We start from the raw sequence: 20,297 nt of genomic DNA, 5'->3' as shown, positions 1-20,297 counted from the left end.
TTAATATATGTATACCGGGAAGAATCTTGAGACGGGACTAGAAATAACGATACATAAATCAAATCATGATTAACCCCTCGCATGTCCGTGTCTATCCACGGATCCGTGCGTGGGAATTGTGGCTTCATGTGCCAGAAGGACGCTATCACAGTTTTTGTAGGAATTTCTGATGGAAAGTTCCTTACTGCACATGAAGCATAATGACCCTTCTGTGTGGAAAGCCACAATTTAATTCTATTGTTTTAATGTCAAGGTCATGTTTTCAATGATGAATTTTTTTTACGTAATTAAGAATCTGTGATTAGTCTTAATTTAATTGATTCTTTGTGTTACGAAAATTAACCATGTAAATTGTATTGTATTTATTGTACTTAATTCATACACATATAAGTCAATAGCATACCCTAACACACTTATGCATGTAACTTAAATAGAAATGGCTTAATTGTCGTAACACAATGGAATAAATTGACTTTAGACTAATTACATTTCCTTTACTATAGTTGGTCAAACCAAAATGTCAGTAAATAAGCACAAAAAAAACTATACTCATCCTTTTCTTTTGGGTGCTAGTTCTAGTGTAAAACAAAGATAGTATGATTCTCTATGTCTATGTTTGAAATGAGACAGTCCTTTGACAAACTATATGTGGCTTTCCACTAAAAAAGTGTCCTTATGCTTCATGAGCAATAAGGACGTTTCTATCATAATTTCTGTTGGAATTGCTGATGGAAAGTTCCTTGTTGCACATGAAGCATAAGGACCCTTCTGTGATGGAAAGCCACATATGTATACATTTTTTTCAATTCACTCATACGACGGGGTTAAGAACAGAAAGGGAAACTTTAAGTTTTTATCAGTTATAGGCTTACCCTTCAGAAATTAGGAGTCAAGTTAAAATTATCTCTTATTATACGTTGACAAGCGTTATTCGACTTTATTAGTTTTGAAAAAGTGCAATTTTATTATGCTTTGCGTTAAACGCTTTAGAGCCTGATACGAATGAACGATGTGTTTCGCGGTTATAACCTAATAGGGAATATTACTGCAATGTTCTGCCGCCAGAGTGCAGCACTAGTGCACATCCTAAACCATAGAGTAACTTATAAATAGCATAGAGTAACTTATACTAGAGCGGTACTGTCATAGTAAATTTTGTAACCCCAGTAAATTCACTGCCATCTGTCGACACACTTTAAAACTAAAAATAAATATTTATAAAAATACGATAAAATGTATTTAAATATGGATAAATGATTTTTTTATTTGCATTAATTATTTTTATATGACTTTGACCCATGTTCTTTCACTGGTATGCGTTAAAATTATAAATAACAAACGAAACAGTCAACGCCCTCTATACGAGTGTAGGCCAAAACTAGTGGCGCCATCTGATCGAGAATCAAATTTTCGTGATTTTCGAGGCACGTTTTTTTCTTAGACTGTATCCATCTATTACGGAGTTATATCTATCTTTGTAAATAGTATGCCTTAAACAGTTTTTTGACAAGTTTTCACTATGACATTGATGCATCAAGGCGATTTGTTTACAGGTGGCCTACCGCGAAATTTCGTTATCTGCCTCTCTATCGATCGAATATACAAGAGTGATAGAGAGGCAGAAACCGAACTTTCGATTTTTGTGTTTTGCGGCAGACCCTGTGGTGCTAGTGACGCCCTCTACGCAGAGTTTTGCGTAACATTCCCTATTGTCTCGTAATATGTATGTAACAATATTTTTATTTTTATAGTAGTCTTAACGTTTCTTTATTAGCTGGAAAGTGTTATTTATTTCAAAAATGAATTACTTTTTCAACTTTTTCTATGAATATATAACGACTAGTTCGTTTTTACCGTCTAAATATAAAAAAATGAATAAAATCACTAATTATATAATTTATTTCATTTCGAATAACATTTTAAATAACCCAACAATGTTTCAAACGGCAATCCATATTTTAAAGCTGTACTTACTTTTAACATATTTCTTGTTTAACTACATTTAATCCTGGAAAATTAACATTCTAGTAAAATCTGGAAACTATAAAAAATGGAACCAATTTTAGGCAACTGTCCGGTTAAAGGCGACAAAGCGACCAGCCATCGAGCGTTATCTCACGTAAGATGGAGCTCGTGTGGATAAGAGATGTATTAATCATTAATCGCTAACTCAGCCGGCGATATGTAGCGTTATCAGAAAAAACGCTCGCAAAGAAAAACTAATCGTCCACGGTCAGACAACTGCCTAAGTAGTGAGACTAGCACAACTAACAACTTGCTCAGCGTCCTCCGTTTCACCTAAAATAGGAAGTAGTACTTTTCACGAGCGACTATTCGCGCGGTTAGATGTGCTAGACCTACAATCCCGGCAAAAGGAAGCTGTTGTACAATGTTTCTAAAATAATAAATATTTTCGTTAAGACCGGCAGGTGCCGGCGGCTGCCTGCTTTGATATTCGACCGCATATCAACGTTTATAGGGTTGAATATTGAATGTAGATCTTTGCAATTGGTCTTGTTGATGCTAATTGTATAATTAACTGAGCAAAGTTCCTTTAAGCACTAAGAACATAAGTAGTCAAAATAACTTCAAAATGAAGACTTATCAATCATAATAGTAAAAGTAATAAAGGATTTTCAAGCACAAATATATGTAATGGCTAAGTGTTGCTAGTCAATTTACAGTATTTCATTACTTTTCTGTAACATAAAGTGGGTAAACTAACCTATCATGGGCACGCATTGACTGTCACATTGATTGTTATGGAAATAATTTGTGAGTCCATAATAGGATCGTTACCACTAATTCAAATATTTGGACACATAACAGAGAAAGATCTTATTTTGAAACATCTTTTCCTTTTAAACTTCTATGGCATTTTTTGTATAACTACCTAGTTTATATACAGCCAGCCACATTTTGGACACTGGTTTTTAACTTAGACTAGAAAATCTAGTAAAAAATATTTTAAAATAAGATCTGTTCTTTCAACTAAATAGTTACTTTTGTATAAGCGGAAATGGATTTGAATAAAATTTTAATTAACAAAGACACATTATTTCAATGTTAACTTTAAATACCTTAGGTAACCCAACTAATATTAGGCCTAAAACTTAAATTAGTCAGTAATATTCGTAAATATGTTTTAATGTCAAGTCATAAAATCTCAGAAAATACTCTAAATAAAAATATCTTTCACTCACACACAACCTTCTAGGAACAATATATTAAACCATATAATATATAGAATGCTAATGCGCTCGGTTGATAAAACACCAACTATGCATACGATAATAAAATTGTACATTAAGCTTTTAAAAATCCTAATACATACAAAGCCTTGATTTCACATAAGCCACATTTATTTAAAGCAAACTTCATTATGTACTAGAGGTAGGCGCCAACAACCAGATATATATATAAAAAATACAAATGAATTTATTTCATTACTTTTTACAGCTGTATTTTAATAATTTGATCGTCACAGTCTGCCGTAGCCGACAAAGGTAACAGTTACGATTGCGTGTTATACATGTAGCAATAAAATTAGTGCATTCCCGTTGCCAGGGAGGTTTTGCGATTATACTGAAACTGTAAAAAAAATTTGGCTGTTTCATACATTTTGGCTGGTCTATTTTCTATGGGAGGATAATGTTTTTTTTTTGGCGATTTCGTGGTTGGTTCAATAGTAAAAGTTGACAACGGGAATGCACTTATTTTTTTGCCGTCCTGTATAAAATAGCCGTGGCGGTCAAAGTCCACGCTTTCCTTTACGAATCACCATGGTTAAAACCTTTCGACTTATTGGCACCTGCCCTGTCAAATTCATCTCACCTAACCTACTAACTAATAAACCGCAGTAATGTGTAAGATTTTAAGCAAATATAATATCATAATAACTATTATTTATAATAACTAATCACATTTATGACGATCGAAATTAAACTTTCGTGAGACATATTTTAAAATATTTAAAGAACAACAGTTACACCCGCGTGAATTGATCGCTATTGGCGACATGTTTCGAACCCATTGGGGATCCTTTCCTCAGGCTTGAGTGCTCGCGTCGGCTGCACTCCAGCGGCTGCGCGCAGTGCACGGACCCCCGATGGGTTAGAAACATGTCGCCAATAGCGACCTATAATTCACGTGAGTGTAACCGTTGATCTTTAAATATTTTACATTTATGACGATTTATCCTACATAAAATTTGTCTAACTACAATAAAATGAAACGGCAAAACTCTAAATAAATAGGTATATATTTTTATACAAATTATAAGCACCAATTAAGTCCTTAAATAAGGCAATAAATTACATGATCATTGATCATAAAGTTAAGAGCTGTTGTCATAAAGTAATCCTCCATGTACCTATTTATTTTCTATTTTCTTTAAATTAAAGAATTTTATTATAAATAGTCAGTTGTCTAGATAATTTGCATCAGACGACATAAAATTGAAGTTGGTACTTACTTATACTTAATTTACACATAATTAGTACACTTGATAATTTTTATTAGATAACTGTGTATAATCATTTATTAAAGCGAACAAATAAAACATAATATCACTGTAAATTTTACTACAGTTTTTAAAAGGGCTTATATTTGTATCGTGTTTATAGAGAAATAAGCACTTTTGAAAAGACTCAATTTAAGTACAATACAACAAACATTCATAATGTTCATATAGTACTGCGAAAAATCCATTGACAAAATCTGTATCTGACACCACAATCAGATAAATTATTATAAAATCCTTCATACACAACCAATTAAGTGTACCAGACATCCCGTAGTCAAACTCACAAACATTTATATTTTTAATTAATTCGGAATGTAGAACACTAAGTTACAAGACTTACAAGACCTGACCTGACCTGACCTTACACAGACGCCAGAGCATACTCGTAGTATGGCCTTTGCCTACGTGTCCTTCGATACAAACACTCGCATGACCTGGGTAAAGGTCTCGTTGATAGAATCCATGGATTTTCGTTGTTCCAAAAGCATGTCTTTTTTAAAGGACAATAATATCATACATCCAAATTTGATGTCAAATTTATTGCACGGTCCAAAACTGTTGTCCTTTATAAAGGAAAATAACATCGAAGGCTCTTAAACGGCAACTTCATTGTAGGAATGTCTAATTCGAAATAACTGATTAAGTAGGTATAACCCTCCAAAGCCGCCATCGGTTGTACCGCTAGGCCTGCGTGTGCAGGTACTCTGCCACGAACACTCGCATGATCTTGTTGAGGTTCTCGATGGTGGTGAAGTCCAGCGCCGAGCCGTCATCGCCGGCGGTGTGCCACACGTCGGGGAACGGGGATGGGATTATGTGGAGGCAGTCCACGTCTGTAAATACAATTTGTGTTGTGTTATTAACTCTTTTCTACGTAATGTGGGTTAGAAACAACATAATTTTTGACCTGCTTTTACATAGAATTGCTCAATTATTGAGTGTCAATTAGGCTTGAACTCACTACCTTGGCTATTTTTAGCGCTTCCAAGAGTTAAGTACCTATTGTTGGCACACTATGCTTAAGTAGGTGGCAACTGGTTTCTATGAGTTCGGTGGAACAAGTCTTACCTACTCAATGCCTTTTTGAGGCACATGCCTATTTTTTTAATGTTGTCTTAATTGGTGACGAGTGTTTCAATGATAGGGACTCGCAGATTTGCATTTGGCTTACTTTCGTACGTTACTGTAAATCATTGGCTATTCAAAACATGAACTTAATATTGACATGCTTAAGTTCAATGTCGGGAGGATCGGTGCTAAAGCCAGGAAAAGTGCCAACTTATGAGTGTATTACAGTAAGCACTTAATACAATACATTTTCTGTAACTTCTTAATTCTACATAAAAATGGCTTTATGTTAAATTGCTTAGGTAGGCTATGAAATATCCGTGTAATATCGTTGCCTACACTCAACAACCTTATCTACTTAAAAACAATGATTCGGTATATGATATTCATAATTTACGTCCAAGTTAAAAACATTGATCCGTTCAAAAAATTATATGAATAGATAGGTAAGCGAACTGTAGATAGTTCAAACTTTTATTCTTAAAACGCTACCGAAGTTTCTAAGAAAAATCTTCTCGAAGCAAATGTTACTCGCACGTAGGTGGTATGACGAATCCCATCAAGCTCTTTTCATAGTTGATAAGCATATCAGTACTTATCGTGTATGGGAAATTTGGTCCATAAGCGGCAATTATTATTTTCATCGAGTGGTGAGATTAGGACTTTATTCGTCTAGTTACTCGTTGACATTTACCTGTATACACGTTTGCTTTTAAACCGAAATATATGTCATTATACGAAAGAAAAAGTGACCAATGCACAATGCCTCGAATACCCAGGGCAGGAATCGAAGCCGAGTCTTCAGGATGCGCTAGAGTCATAACCCCGACTTCTCAAATATATTTATTTACTGGCTGTTTGTTATTATATTATCGATACGCTCTGATGTGCGAGAGGGCCATCGCTATATACACGCATAGCGTTGTCACGCTCATACCCTGGAGCCCTATAAGACCGCCTATAACCCAACAATAAGTTAATGGAGCGAGCGTACCTACCTATAGGTATATATTATACACCGTCTTACACCGTGATCCATCAGGTTTTAGTAAAACGTATTTGAAAGTATGAAGGTAACATATTCCTTATATGCAGTTTTTTTCTCAGATATAGCTGTAGGAGTATGTGAAATATTGGGCACAATATTTCTTGTTGGTATGTTTAGTCTGGGCCAGACCGAAAATACCGAGACCCTACGACGTTCATGTCGTGTCGATAAATTAATATTAATTGACTAACTAATTTATCATATTCACAACATCTCAAATAAATACATATTTTAAACCAGCAATTCTCAAAGTATCTGTGAGAAAAAGCGAAAACAAACAATAACCAGCTCTCCTATGTCTCTGGTCCACAGTTAATATGACAAACGAAATATTTTTATTTGGGGCTCCGTCAAATATATTGCTTTCCAAAAGCGTTCCGTCGCCAAAAAAGTTTGAGAACCACTGTTTTAAACAGTTAAATAACAGAGAGAGGTAACATAACATAATCAATTACTTCAATTAGATACAATCCACGTTCCTATGTCTAAACGGACAAGTTATAAAGTGGTCATACTTATGCCTAATAAATAGATACTTAAAATGTGTCACACTATCCACATAAGTAAAGAAAGAAAGCTTTATTCGAAACAAAACCTATACCTACTTATTAACTACCGCGAAATATCATTTTTTATTTAAACTATTTAAATCTAGTTTTATTATTATTCCAATATCTCACATTGACACAATAACTATTATCTAAATGACCGTAAACATTTTTATGGAAATTATGAGAATTAAATTACCATAAAAAATAACTTAAACTTATTATAATTACATATTTATTATATACTTAACTATCAGGCAGTACGGTAGTTTATTACGTGATAGACGGCAAGACGTGAACATCACTGATAAATTGATAACTGATAAGATAAAATTACGATAAAGTAGGTACTGATCTGATGATCTCTCCAAGATTCGATCTACGAGTATTGTGATTTTATAACAATACATGAGAAAGCCTTTTATAACAGACGTGAACTTTAAAAAACTGTAACAACGACATCGCTAATACGTAAGGCAAAATATCTAGTACCCTTTAATCCATCGAAAGTATTGCAAATGTCAGTCTATGTAATCCTGAATAACATTTATGTTCCATCTGAATATAATTTTAAATGTTTTAATTTTTAACCCATCGTTTGCGTCGAGGATTGAAAAATGATGTCCACTGTGTAGGACAATACAATATACAGTATTGCTCAATAGTCTTTAAGGTAACACAAGGGCAATGAAAGTTACAGTACAGAGTAATTGCTTAATTTAATTAACTCGTTTAATAAGTTCCTTAGTTCATAACCGTGACCGTCAATTAAGATAAAGCGACGTACGAATTAAAAAAGTCATATGCAATGCAAGAATACGGGATGCGGGGATCTTTTTTAATCAACTTTGTGATAATAGCTTTTATTTATAGACCAATGAAGACACATATCAATTGATGTTATCCGAAAGGCATCGTAAACTATGCGTCTCCTTCACTTTAACAAAACCCACATGTGTGACCAGCGTCAAGGTATTCAAAAGGTACCTTGACACCAAGCTGAGTGGAAACCTTTTCAGTGACGTTTGGACGAGCTGGCGTTTCGCATCCATGTTGAAAACAATATAAAAACAATAGATATCAAGCTGACGTCTAGAAATTATAAAGATGGTTAAATTCTCGAATAATAAAAAATAATATAGTTAAAAAAAGTTCCGCTATATTTAAGTAAAATGGCAGTAGGTACACAACTAGGACACTTAATCTGCCCAACCCTATATATGTTTATTTTAAACACCAAAATTGTACAAATTCTACTCACTTCTCCTCAAGAACGGGATATGGTCATCTTCCACAAAAGACCTGGAGCTTGACAGCCTGAAGTAGGTCTGCTCCGCCCTGCCCTTAGTGTAGCCTCCGAGCTGGTCCAGCTCAGCCAGCCGCTGTTCTGCACTCGCCAGCCGCACGTACCACTTCTCTGTCGACTGGAAGTAGCTGTAGAACACTGGGTCTGGGGCGCCTAGGAGGTCTAGAAGCACTAGGACGTCCTGGAAACAAATGAACATTGGTAACCCTAAGGAAAAGTTTCTGGACATTATTCTACGCAGATTACAATAGTTATGTGTGCAATAAGAGAGCAAGGTTCGTATTTACTGCGAGGCAATTAAAGGCACTAGTGGTACAGTCAGCTGCAGAGAAAAGGTACACCCCCTGCATAGAAGTTTGTACGCAAAGGTGCTAAGCGAATGGTATTGCTGACTGTACATACAACTTTTCACTTCTGTAGTAATAACATAATTAGAAGGAAAAAATACAATATTATAAAAGTCGCACTGGTCATTTTTTCTCACGCTCGCAGCATAATCGAATTTGCCTCACTGTTTATCAAAGCACCCTTGCTCGAGCGGCTGACGTAGAATTAATTTCAGCCATAAAGTAATATACCACTTCATAGCTATGAAGCTAGCGCTACCTACCTCATAAGCGAAAGAAGGAGAATAATTAATCTTACACCTAATCGAAGCCACGCAACTTCAAGGCTAACGGTAATTTACGGGATAGAATATAACTCCGACTTTTTCTTACCAATTTGGTACTGACTGGGCTAGCTAGCTTGACTAAAGATAACTCAGTCCTTTGTACAGGGTGGGCCAGTGATAAATTATCTTTTCGTATTGACGTCTTTCGTTAAAATGCATTTATCATTGGCCCACCCTGTACATTATAAAAGCATAGACAGAGACGGACTTGTAACAAATACATATAATTTACATATATTGAATCCAGATTTAATCGTTAGTTAAATACCTCGATTCTACAAAATGATGTAGGTAGCCGTTATAGGTATAGGCCGTTTCGTGGCTTATAATATTATTTATGTTAAGTTGTGTTACCTACGTGTTGTTTTCTTCTTTTTTGCCACGATGCCACGAATAAACGCTATCTATCTATCTAGGTATAGACACGAACCTACACATATACGGTATACAGACTTAGCATTTAGATTATGTCTGTTAATATAACAATTCAACAAATACATTACATTAGAACTACATGAGCGTATCTTGAAAATAATAATATTGTTTTTATGTTGGGTCGGCAACGCACATGACATGTAACAGCCAGGGCCAACCAGGCGTGTCTCACTCCGTGATTTCGTCGTGTCGCTACAAGTACCTGCGGCCGCCTCAATTTTGAGGTTTTGCCATAGTAATTGCCGCACACCGCTATGGAACGGACGCCTGCACGCGCTTGCGCCGCCTTGCGCGTAGTAATCGCGTTTTGTTAGGGAGTTAATCTTCTGTAGGTACCTACTATTATATTTTCTGTGCCTGTAGTTACGGTGACCGCTTACCATCAGGCGGGCCGTATGCTTGTTTGCCACCGATGTAGTATACAAATGTTGACATTAACAGTTCTATCGTGATATTAATATAATAAAAGCAATACATTTTATAAAGTTTTATAATACAGATGTACTTACTTCTAGTTATTGTTAAGGGTCCCCGGCAAGCTCGGTTCTCTGAAACTTTGTACTTACAATAGGATAAGGTATATCTATGTCTGTAATTAGTTTATGTAGCTTCAGACAGCATAGTTAAAAAAAATACAGCGAATTTATGTTTTTCATACAAAACGTTTTTGCTAGATTTCGTTTGTTTTATAAACTGGAGCTATATAAACTAATTTCAGACCTAGATATACCTCATGTCATTGTATGTGCAGTTTCATTACAATCCAACCCGTAGTTTTAAAATAAGAACGGAACTCCGTTTGTATGGGAAGGTGAAATTCGGCCGAGCTTGCCGGCGTGTTTATCATAATTAAGTACATTATAGTTATTTTAAAAAGGCGATGAATATTAATTTATCAAACATACGTGAACATTTTCGATATGTGGAAAACACAATTGTAAGTAACAATAGAGGATGCCAATGCCTATGCATTCTCGATAAATAATATGTATTACATAATTACATACAACACTGCTTTTGATTATTACAAAATTGAATTTTTATGCTGAGAAGTCTAGAATTTCATTTGAAGAGAAAGAAACCGGACAAGTGCGAGTCGAACTCGCCCACCAAGCAAGGGTTCCGTACTTTTTAGTATTTGTTGTTATGCTATAACGGCATCAGAAATTATCATCTGTGAAAGTTTTAACTATCTAGCTATCACGGTTCATGTGAGATACAGCCTGGTGACAGACCGACGGACAGAGGAGTCTTAGTAATAGGGTCCCGCCCGTTTTTACCCTTTGAAAAAAATACCTAACTTGAGAATGTTCTTTATAAAGGACATCCGTAAGACCATGGTACAGTCAGCAGCAGAAGTTGCTAAGCGGGCGAGGTGTTCAAAACTACCTTGACACGCTCTTAACAATAAAGTCGCGTCAAGATCATTTTGAACACCTCGCCCGCTTAGCAACTTCTGCTGCTGACTGCACGAACGATGGTACAATAATATAAACACTGATTTATATTACAAAGAGGATACAAACTGAATGCTAATCGATTAGTATTGTTAGGACACATACACAACTTTTCAAGGTTAAAAAAAAAATTTATTGAGAGATAAATACCTACAACACTACCAACACCATAAAAAACTATTTACAATGCGTATATGAAATGAAATGGTAATATAATTAAATAATTATATAATTCTTCCTATACTATTATAGAAACTTGGAAGTTTTTGTCAGTAACAAACGTATCTAGTTAAGCTAGCTAAGCGGGTGAGTTCTTCAAAATATAACCTACACCTGCTAATTCTCTTAACAATAAAGTTTTTTTTTTCAGTTAATTTTGAACCCGCGATTGCTTACCTGTGCTGCTGACTGTACCTATCATATGTACAGTAGTGCGTTTGTCTCTCTCTAATTTATACAGTTAGAAAAAGACGGATATTGCCTGAAACTCCTTTTCCCCTGAGCAAGTTCTAATATTTAAAAACTCACCATCCTCTGCAAATGATTAGCGCCATCCTTATAAGACATTCCATGCCACTGCTTGGCCAAATGCCGTGCGCCATAGATGGAGTCTGTAGGCCCCCATTGCCGGAAGGCCTCCTCTCCATCAAAGAATATGAACATGAGACTCAGGTTGGCCTGCTTTAATTTCTCTAGCTTTGGGCCCATTACTTTGGCTAGATTTATCATCATGGCACAAGGTACTGCGGAATCTGTTGCACCTGTTGGTAAATTTTATTTTATAATAAAATATATTTCAAGATTTCTATGAGAATAATAAGAGATTGGCACAATCAGCAATGAAATATAGGATAAATAATATTTCTTATTGTAAATAAAAAAAACTTAAGCTCAGAATAAATATTTTATTTTTAAAGCAAGTTAAATCTGTTATGTTAATTATTCTGTGTAAAAATGACTTGAGATGTTCTAAAGAAACAGACAAACATGTGAGTTGCTTGGCTTCAAACTGGTAAATCCAACTGTCAGATTATGTGATTTGAGAGGGTTGAATGGATTTATTTGAGTTTGAAGTTAAGCGACACATATGTGCCATTCTCAACCCAAAAGGGTACTTAGTGTCGCTTGTCAATAAGGTGCTATTTCCATAAAGACCGAATTTGAAATCAACCTTATCGACAACCGACAATGTGGTACTTTTTAATTGGAAACGTCACATATTACGTTTAAATATAAAAAAAGCTTACCAATAAACACATGTTCCCTCGTATGTTTACTGTCATAATGGCATGCCAGCACCAAATATCTGTCTGCATTTGGATTCAATGTGGCAATTATGTTCTTAAATCGCAATGTGCCAAAAACTGGTGTATGATCATCAAATGCATCTTCTGTCACATTCCAACCTCGAGCAGTCATCTCTTTCTTGATGAACTTGTTCACTTTGGCATGGTTGGGTGTCGCAACCACTCTAGGGATCATGATCTTGTCAAGGACAGTTCTAAAATGTGTCATGTCAGACATGGCGGCTATGTTTCTAATGTCCTGGTCTGTTAATTCTTGAGCTTCATGAAAGTTCTACAAAACAACATGTCTTTTTAAAAAGAGATACAAAGTCAGAGAATCTTTAAAATTATAATTTAATCAACTTCTCAGTATAATAGTAAATAAGAGTTCAAATTTGTGGTTGAGAAAAGTAACTTGAGCAAAAATTATTTAGCCTAACATGACGTTGCCTAGGTTTGAATGGAAACCTATTGATTCACTAGTTTATTTTAAAAAAGGCTATTTAATTTTTAAAAAGGGCTATTTAATTGTATCAATTTCTTTCAAGTTCTTTTATATTTAAATATCTAGAGACTAGCAAATAGTAAATGCTACAGAATTAATCAGAAATTAATAGCAACAGGTCATATCAGGTCATTCAATAGTTCTCGGACTGGCGAAAGTAAAGGTCAAATTACTGTAAAACTTTACATTTCCTTATGTTACTGACCTTGTGAACTCTGGTCAAACTTAACTTAAAACAATAAACAAAAAGTTATCAATCATATACTAATCAAACTTACCTTTTCCTGATAAAATTTAAGAGCATTGTTAGTATTAACTAAGCTAAAACACAGCACAGCGGACGCGATATACGTGAAAAACCGCGACATGTTGACTGGATTCCGTTCCGGACGTGTACGTGTGAAACTGAATACTGATTGTTAATGAACATATGTCACAAGTCACAAAATCACCGCCAATCAGCCGCCCTGTGATATTTACTCACTCAGACACTCACTCCCTAAAACCAAACACTATAGGCTTCATTCAAACTCCGACCCTCCTCTACTACCTTTCATCCTCCCTCCCTTCCCCCTCTTCAAATCAAACGTCAAATTTAGTCATACCTGTTTCTAAATTTAGAAACTACCATTTCTTTACATTATTTGTTTATAGTTGGTCAAACCAAATTGGCAGTAAATAAGAACAAAAAAACTATACTCATCCTTTTCTTTTGGGTACTAGACTAGTGTAAGACAAAGATAGTATGATTCTATCTGTCTTTGTTTGAAATGAGACAGTCCTTTGACAAACTATTATATAATTGTAACTAGTCTGTGCGGAAAGAGCAGAGTCGAGGAATGTATGGGGCCCAATACATTCCACGACTCTTCTCTTTCCGCACACTCTATTAGAAGAAATTATTTTAAGAATACACAGAGGGGTTACCGCGAACATCGAAAATCAAAATTTCGTTATTTGCCTCTAGTCCGGTTTACATTCGCGTGCGACCCACGAGCCGAGGCGCGAGCCGCGCCACGCGCCACGAGACGCGCGTGTATACGGTGGGTTCGTGGCTCGAGGGAAGAGGGAGGGAGGGAAACGAGCCACGAGCACACGGTGTAGCGTTAACTTAGCCTGACTAGGTATGTGTCAGGCAGAGGCGTAACTAGGGGGGGGGGGGGGGGCACGTGCCCCGGGCGCCGTCCAAGGGGGGCGCCAAAACGGGCGAAAAATATAAAATTATTTTCAAAAACATTGATTGTTCCCGCCGCGTCGAACGGGGGTCTACAGGCTACGGTTTGGGGGGGCGCAAATTTGGTGCCTACCCCGGGCGCCATTTCCTCTAGCTACGCCCCTGGTGTCAGGATTTTGAAGAAGCGCACTTCTAGCAGTATAACTTTCAATGTATTTTTTTTACAAACCATTAGACTAAGTAGGTACATTCTGCAGGCACCTAATTGCTGAAATAAAAAAGTGGCAAAATAATACTAGAAACCTCCCGTTTTTAAAGTCGGTTAAAACAAACTGTAATTTCTACCACGATTCAAATACGTACGAAGGCTGGTATCATTTGACATAGATCAACAAAATTAAGTAAGAGGTATATTATTTACGTAATATCCACTTCTGCATTACATGTTTGCAAAACCAAATACATTAATTTCGTTTATTCGTATACAAAAATAAACAAGTACCTTTCCACTTAGCTTTGTTATTTTTTACTTAGCTACGATAAGGAAATCTATGCATCACGTGACTACTCTGTTATTCTAGTCTTTGGGAAACCCCCCTAATGACGTCACAAGAAGGGCAGTGACGTATTTACTCTGTCGTAGGCGGACGAAGGGCGGGTGCGCCAAGCGTGAAATACCCTTTTACTGAAGTTAGACGCCGGATTTTAATTTCGAAACTTCCTCTTTGGTAAATAAAAGCCTTCTTTTGTTCTTTTTTGTTCTTCCAAGATAATAAAGGATTGGGAACTCACTCTACAGACGGAGCGATACCAAAAGATATCTTATAGCTTCTTATGATATTATACAATGGGACCAACTATAATCACTGGGACAATATAATTTTACAATGGGACCAACCCCGAAATCGCAAAAAAAAGATTTGGCTGTTTCATACATTTTTGCTGGTCCATTTTCTATTGGAGCTGAAATGCCGGGTCGTGCCCCTAGCCAGCTGTGAGTTGCAAGTTGAATGTAAGAACTTCACTTCGCTTCGCTCGCTCGTTCGATTAACCATTTTGCGTTCAGGGCATGTTGGCGGATTATTTGTGTTGAGAGACAAGTTGACACCCGAGTGCGTATTTCTTAGACGCCAAGATTGCGCACGTCACTGCGTGGGCTATTTCTCTGGAGAAATAAACAGGCGCCAACTCGCCAAAGTTACGTTTGCTGGTAAAAAGGCAATGTTGTTAGAGAATCGGCTGAGCTTAAATTTTACCAACCGCAAACGATACTTGTGTAATTGTTGTTGAGAAAATCAAACATGCCTGATTGCTTTGAATAGTTATTTACAATGAGGCAAAGTTGTTGTCTAATATTGAGCTCGTCGCTCGTCCTAATATTGAGACCCGAGCAAGCGAAAGATCCCAAAATTGAACCACGAGCGTAGCGAGTGGTTCGAAAAGTGTAATCTTGAGCGTTGCGAGGGTTTCAAGTCACGTCGGTTAAACAAATTTTGCCACCGTGTGAAACACAAAAATTTTCACAGCAACGTGAGGAATACACTAACTGTAAAACAAAATCAATCCAAATTAACGTATAAGTACTTAAACGAAATATTTAACATTCAAAATCATCACTTAAAAGTCTATTCTACCAGTCAACATAAGGAAATCACTCAAAATTTGCATCAAATTACTTTGCCACTCATGTGGATAAAATGCAAATTTCTCATCAGTTTTTAAACAAACAAGAAAGCATTTATGAGCTAGTGTGGTGAAAAAATATGATATTGGTTTTTATATTCTAAGAACAAATTAAATTACTTTCTTATAATAACTTTCTTATGAACAGCCCCGGGCACTAGAGGACTTGGTAATTTTTTCCTTTGTATATGATTTATTTCGTTTGGTTTTTATATGTTTTATTTGCGCGTGTGACCTTTTGATAAAAACCAAACACCACCACTTACCCACCTCCTTGACTACCTTTTGCTACTAACTGAATAGGTACATAAACACTTAGTAAAACACCGATAACTCAGATACACCCCTACTAGGAAGTAAGAACCATACACCTCTAAAGGGACCTCCACACTCGTGCGCGAATCGGCTCCACACTCGCGTTCGCGGCTTCGCGCCGCGTAGTCTGGCTGGAGCGGGATTAACGACTGTGCATGTACTGCATACATAGTATGAATTTTCTGAGTATTGCTTCTTTTATGCAGTGGTTACTGGTTACCTCTGCTACTTCTAATAACCCCGTGATAAGTAAACGGGAACAAGCCCGTTAAAAAGCAATTTTACCATCCTATTTTTATGGCATAATTCATGAAACAGCCCATTCGGAGATAACACGTTTTGTTATCTCCATAAATGTTTATCTGCATGCCGGCGACTAATTGTACTCCTAATGAGCTGTTACATAAATTTGAACCTTAATACTATCACGATAGTTGCTCTTTAAAAGACATTGTTGGTTTGGCACGCGCCGAAGACGGCTCTGCATAAAAGAAACAAAGGCTTTCGTTTAACGGACTAGGGCCCGAGCAGAAAAAAATATCTCAGAGAATTCATACTATATTTACCTAATGGGGACTGTACTGGGCTAGCTTAGGGGTAGGTAGTTTCCAGAACAGTAGAACCTCGATTAACCGAACTAATTAGGACCGAGACGAGTTTTTTGGGATTTGATCAAATAAAAACAGTACAGTATATTAAAATTTGACGTACAAATTAACGTTAAAATATAAAACACCTCAAAAAAGTTCGGATAAATGAGGATTTGGATAAGCTAAGTCAGCATTCGGATAATTAAGGGTTTGGTTGGACAGTCGAGGATCGGATATCGAGGTTCTAATATGGTTCCATTGTTCTAATCGGTTTCGTGTCCCAGCTTAATATCTCTCTTCAATGGGAGGCCTGTGCCCAGGACTGAAACGTACAGAAACACGGTGTCTACTTAACAAATATTTAAATCTAAATACATAAGTAGGTATAGGTACATAATCAGTGAGTGAATGTCGAAATAGATCTATATACCTACCTAATTATTTGGAATTTTGTTTAAGGTAGCAGCTTAACAATAAAAGACATAAACAGTTCCACATAACAAAATATTGGGAGAGGCATTAATTCTAAAAAAAAACTAAATACTTATAGTTACATTACACTTTTGAAATTGTGACTTGTAGTTTACAAAACCGGACCAAGGTTAAGTGTTTGCTGGTAACACGACACATACCCTTAAGAGACGACACTGTTTAAAATTTTCATGCTCTAATAACAATAGTCAAAAATTGCATATGAAGCGCGGACGAACATAACAATATTAACAATCCCTATGCCAATTCACTCATCTTCTAAACCGACTTTGTTAGCCTTCGTCTTCGCCTTCTTTTCAACTTTCTTCCGATATTCATACTTCATTTTCTTGCTCGAAATTCTACTGTAACCAACACCCCGCCTGAGCTTATATTGCGTGATGTGGACCATCGTTTCTCCGCCCACTTTAACAACCACACGCCCTCGCGGTAGAGGTATCCTGCTTGTGAATACCACATCACCGTTCCCACAATATACCTCCACAGCGCAATAATCCATAAATATACGCCAGTAGACTATTCCTTTGGGAGACCAGTCCGCGCGCCTCACTCCATCCTCTCTCCCTCTATCAATAGTTACATATCGATGTTCAGATGAATATCCGACTTTAAATTGACTGCCATCACCCCATTCGAAGGTGATACTAACATCTCTTGTGGCAGTTGTAGTATTTAAAATCAGCTCGAAATATTTTGTGTCGGACGTGAAAGCGCCTCCAGGAGAATACCAAGCGCGCTCGAGGATTTCTCTGCGAAGCTGTTTGACTTCTCTGACGGGCGTCATGAGGATTTCTCCCTTTTTGTTCAGCTGTATCTCCCGCACTAGGGTGAGCATGTTCGCCCAGCCGTGCCGTGATTCTGCTAAGCTCGACATTCCCAATCCAGCTATTAAAAGCCTCCTCCCATCAGGAGCTATTGTAGTCTTCACGCCATAAAAGTCATGACCATGATCTAGTTCGTTAAAAGTCGCTGTAGATAATTCCATGTTCTCAAAAGCCAGTTTGTCGTATTCGAAGTGCCCGACAATATAGCCAGTCTGATACATGTTTTTGAATCTAAAGCAATCCGCTTGGATACCTTGAACGGATAAAATAAGAACATCCATACCGTCCATCTCGATCATGTCGGGGTTCTCCCACATAAAACCCATGTCTCCGTAGGACTCTGCTAAGGTCTTATTGAAGGTCCACATGTTCATGTCCACGGAAGTGTAAAGTTCTAGCCTGCCGAGTTGTTCTCTAGATGTAGTCCCAAGCATCATGTAGGTGTTGTTTTTATGCCTCCACACCTTAGGGTTCCTGAAGTTGCCGACGCCATGCAAGTCTTCCCTTATAACCGGGTTGTAAAGGTATTTCTGAAAGATGATTCCATCTGTGCTGATAGCAACGTTTTGAGTCTGCCAGCTTTTGGAGTTCCTCAGCGCGTAGCCAGTGTAAAATAGAGTAAGATAGCGGTCGTGAATGATGGCACTCCCAGCGAGGCAGCCTTGTTTCTCGTAATAGTCTTTCGGCACGAGGGCTGGAGGGTAATGCGCCCAATCGACCAGGTTAGAACTGACCACATGGCCCCAGTTCACAGCCCCCCAGGCGCCGTTGTTAGGATGATATTCGTAGAAGATATGATATTGGTTTTTGAAATAAATGAACGCTGCCGGATCCCGAAGCCAGCCAACTGGAGATGATATATGAAAAAGTGGTCCATTCTTCGTCTTCTGTGCCGATTTTCTTTCTTTCAAGAAAGCTTCTATGTGCCCGTAGTCCAAGCTGTACTCGGCCGAGGCTAGGCCTAGTCCGAAGAGCAATATAAACAATTCCATTTGGTGCGGCGTTTGAAAAAATACTGATATTGTCTTTGACATCGGACTCTAAGGGAAGCGAGTGTTTGTAAACTAAACAGCGACGCGGCGCGGTAGTGACCGAACAGCAAGTATTGAATACCACTGTAAACACAACAGACATATTTATAATGAGTACATAACGTCACAATAGCATATTTAAATCTAACGAAACTATTTAAAAAAGGGCTATTTGAACTAAAGTCATATTTTAGTTCAAATATGACAATTTTGAAGTTCAACTATTTTATGGGTTTCATAAATATATCGTTTGTACATAAAATAGGGGCTATTTTAAAGGCCCTTAAAAATTTTATGTAGGTATATCCTTTCGTGTGCTGGGTAGGTCCCAACCGTTTGGATTTTTAAATTAAAACTTCAAGGACACAATTTCAATAGGAAATTTTGACAGTATTAATAGGTAGATATAGGTAGGTTAGGTACGTTTCCCAGTAAAAATGTAGGTACCTACTTAACTACACCTACTTAAGTTACTATTGATTCACTATAACTTTTATAACTTCTGAAAAACTAAATCTCTTCAAACTCAAGATTTGTTTAATCCGACCAATCACGAAATCAATTAAATAAGTAAAAATTTAATAGCACTTTGCATACACGTATATATAAATAGATGCCTGGTGTAGCGCGACACACACGATGTCTATTTAAATATGTCTGTGGTCAAGAGATCTATTGTTGTGTTGGAAATTAGGTAATGCAGATACGTATTGTTATAGACACACGTAATTTCTAGTTGTGTAGATGGAAAAGATGCATTGTTTGGTCGCGGAATACAGTTGATGTCATTTGTAAAGCCAGTGGCAGGGAGATGAATATACATACATGCACTATCTTAACTTAACACAATAATTATGTCAATTGATGTTGTCAATCTCTTCATTAGGCTAATTTTGTGACAACAGTGGCCGCGTTTTATAAGACGTGAAACCACTTTATGTATCTATTTCTTGTAAATATGATTGGTAGAAGTAGTGATATAAAAAAAACTTGTAATTTGTTACATGCTTTCTTTAAACGCGATCATAATAATAAATGCATAATATATTTTTACCACATCGGTGAAGGCTCATTTGATATTTCAAAAACTGATGAGAAAGTTCAATTTTATCCACAAGAGTGGCAAAGTAATTAGATGGAAATTTTGAGTTGTTTCCTCATTTTGGCTGGTGGAATGGACTAAAGTGATGGTTTTTTGTAAGTGACTAAGGAATAATAAATATTTAATAGAGTTTATTTGGATTTGATTTGTAATGTTTTACAGTTAGTATTTTCCTCGCGGTGGTGTTGTAAAAAACCTTGTTTCATTCGGTCGCAAAGTTTGCTTAACCCTCGTG

At 36.7% G+C, this 20,297-nt stretch overlaps 2 protein-coding genes across 2 annotated transcripts; both read right to left on the bottom strand.

Annotated features, from left to right (window-relative positions):
• Nucleotides 1-4,335: 4,335 nt before the first annotated feature.
• On the bottom strand, nucleotides 4,336-13,260 carry LOC134744127 (glutaminyl-peptide cyclotransferase). Its single transcript, XM_063677822.1, has 5 exons — nucleotides 13,130-13,260; nucleotides 12,308-12,638; nucleotides 11,589-11,821; nucleotides 8,451-8,676; nucleotides 4,336-5,358 (listed from the first exon to the last, which is right to left on the bottom strand). The coding sequence occupies exons 1-5, from the start codon at nucleotides 13,217-13,219 to the stop codon at nucleotides 5,207-5,209; spliced, it is 1,032 nt and encodes a 343-aa protein (XP_063533892.1). The 5' UTR covers nucleotides 13,220-13,260; the 3' UTR covers nucleotides 4,336-5,206.
• A 3,436-nt stretch (nucleotides 13,261-16,696) lies between these two features.
• LOC134744124 (sucrose-6-phosphate hydrolase-like) lies at nucleotides 16,697-19,037 on the bottom strand. The gene has a single exon (XM_063677818.1). It carries the CDS (start codon nucleotides 18,961-18,963, stop codon nucleotides 17,353-17,355), a length of 1,611 nt encoding a protein of 536 aa, XP_063533888.1. The 5' UTR covers nucleotides 18,964-19,037; the 3' UTR covers nucleotides 16,697-17,352.
• Between the last annotated feature and the right edge of the window lie 1,260 nt (nucleotides 19,038-20,297).

This window comes from Cydia strobilella, chromosome 9, assembly GCF_947568885.1.
Source record: "Cydia strobilella chromosome 9, ilCydStro3.1, whole genome shotgun sequence".
Classification (NCBI taxonomy): domain Eukaryota; kingdom Metazoa; phylum Arthropoda; class Insecta; order Lepidoptera; family Tortricidae; genus Cydia; species Cydia strobilella.
This window is presented reverse-complemented; position numbering and strand designations above follow the sequence as displayed.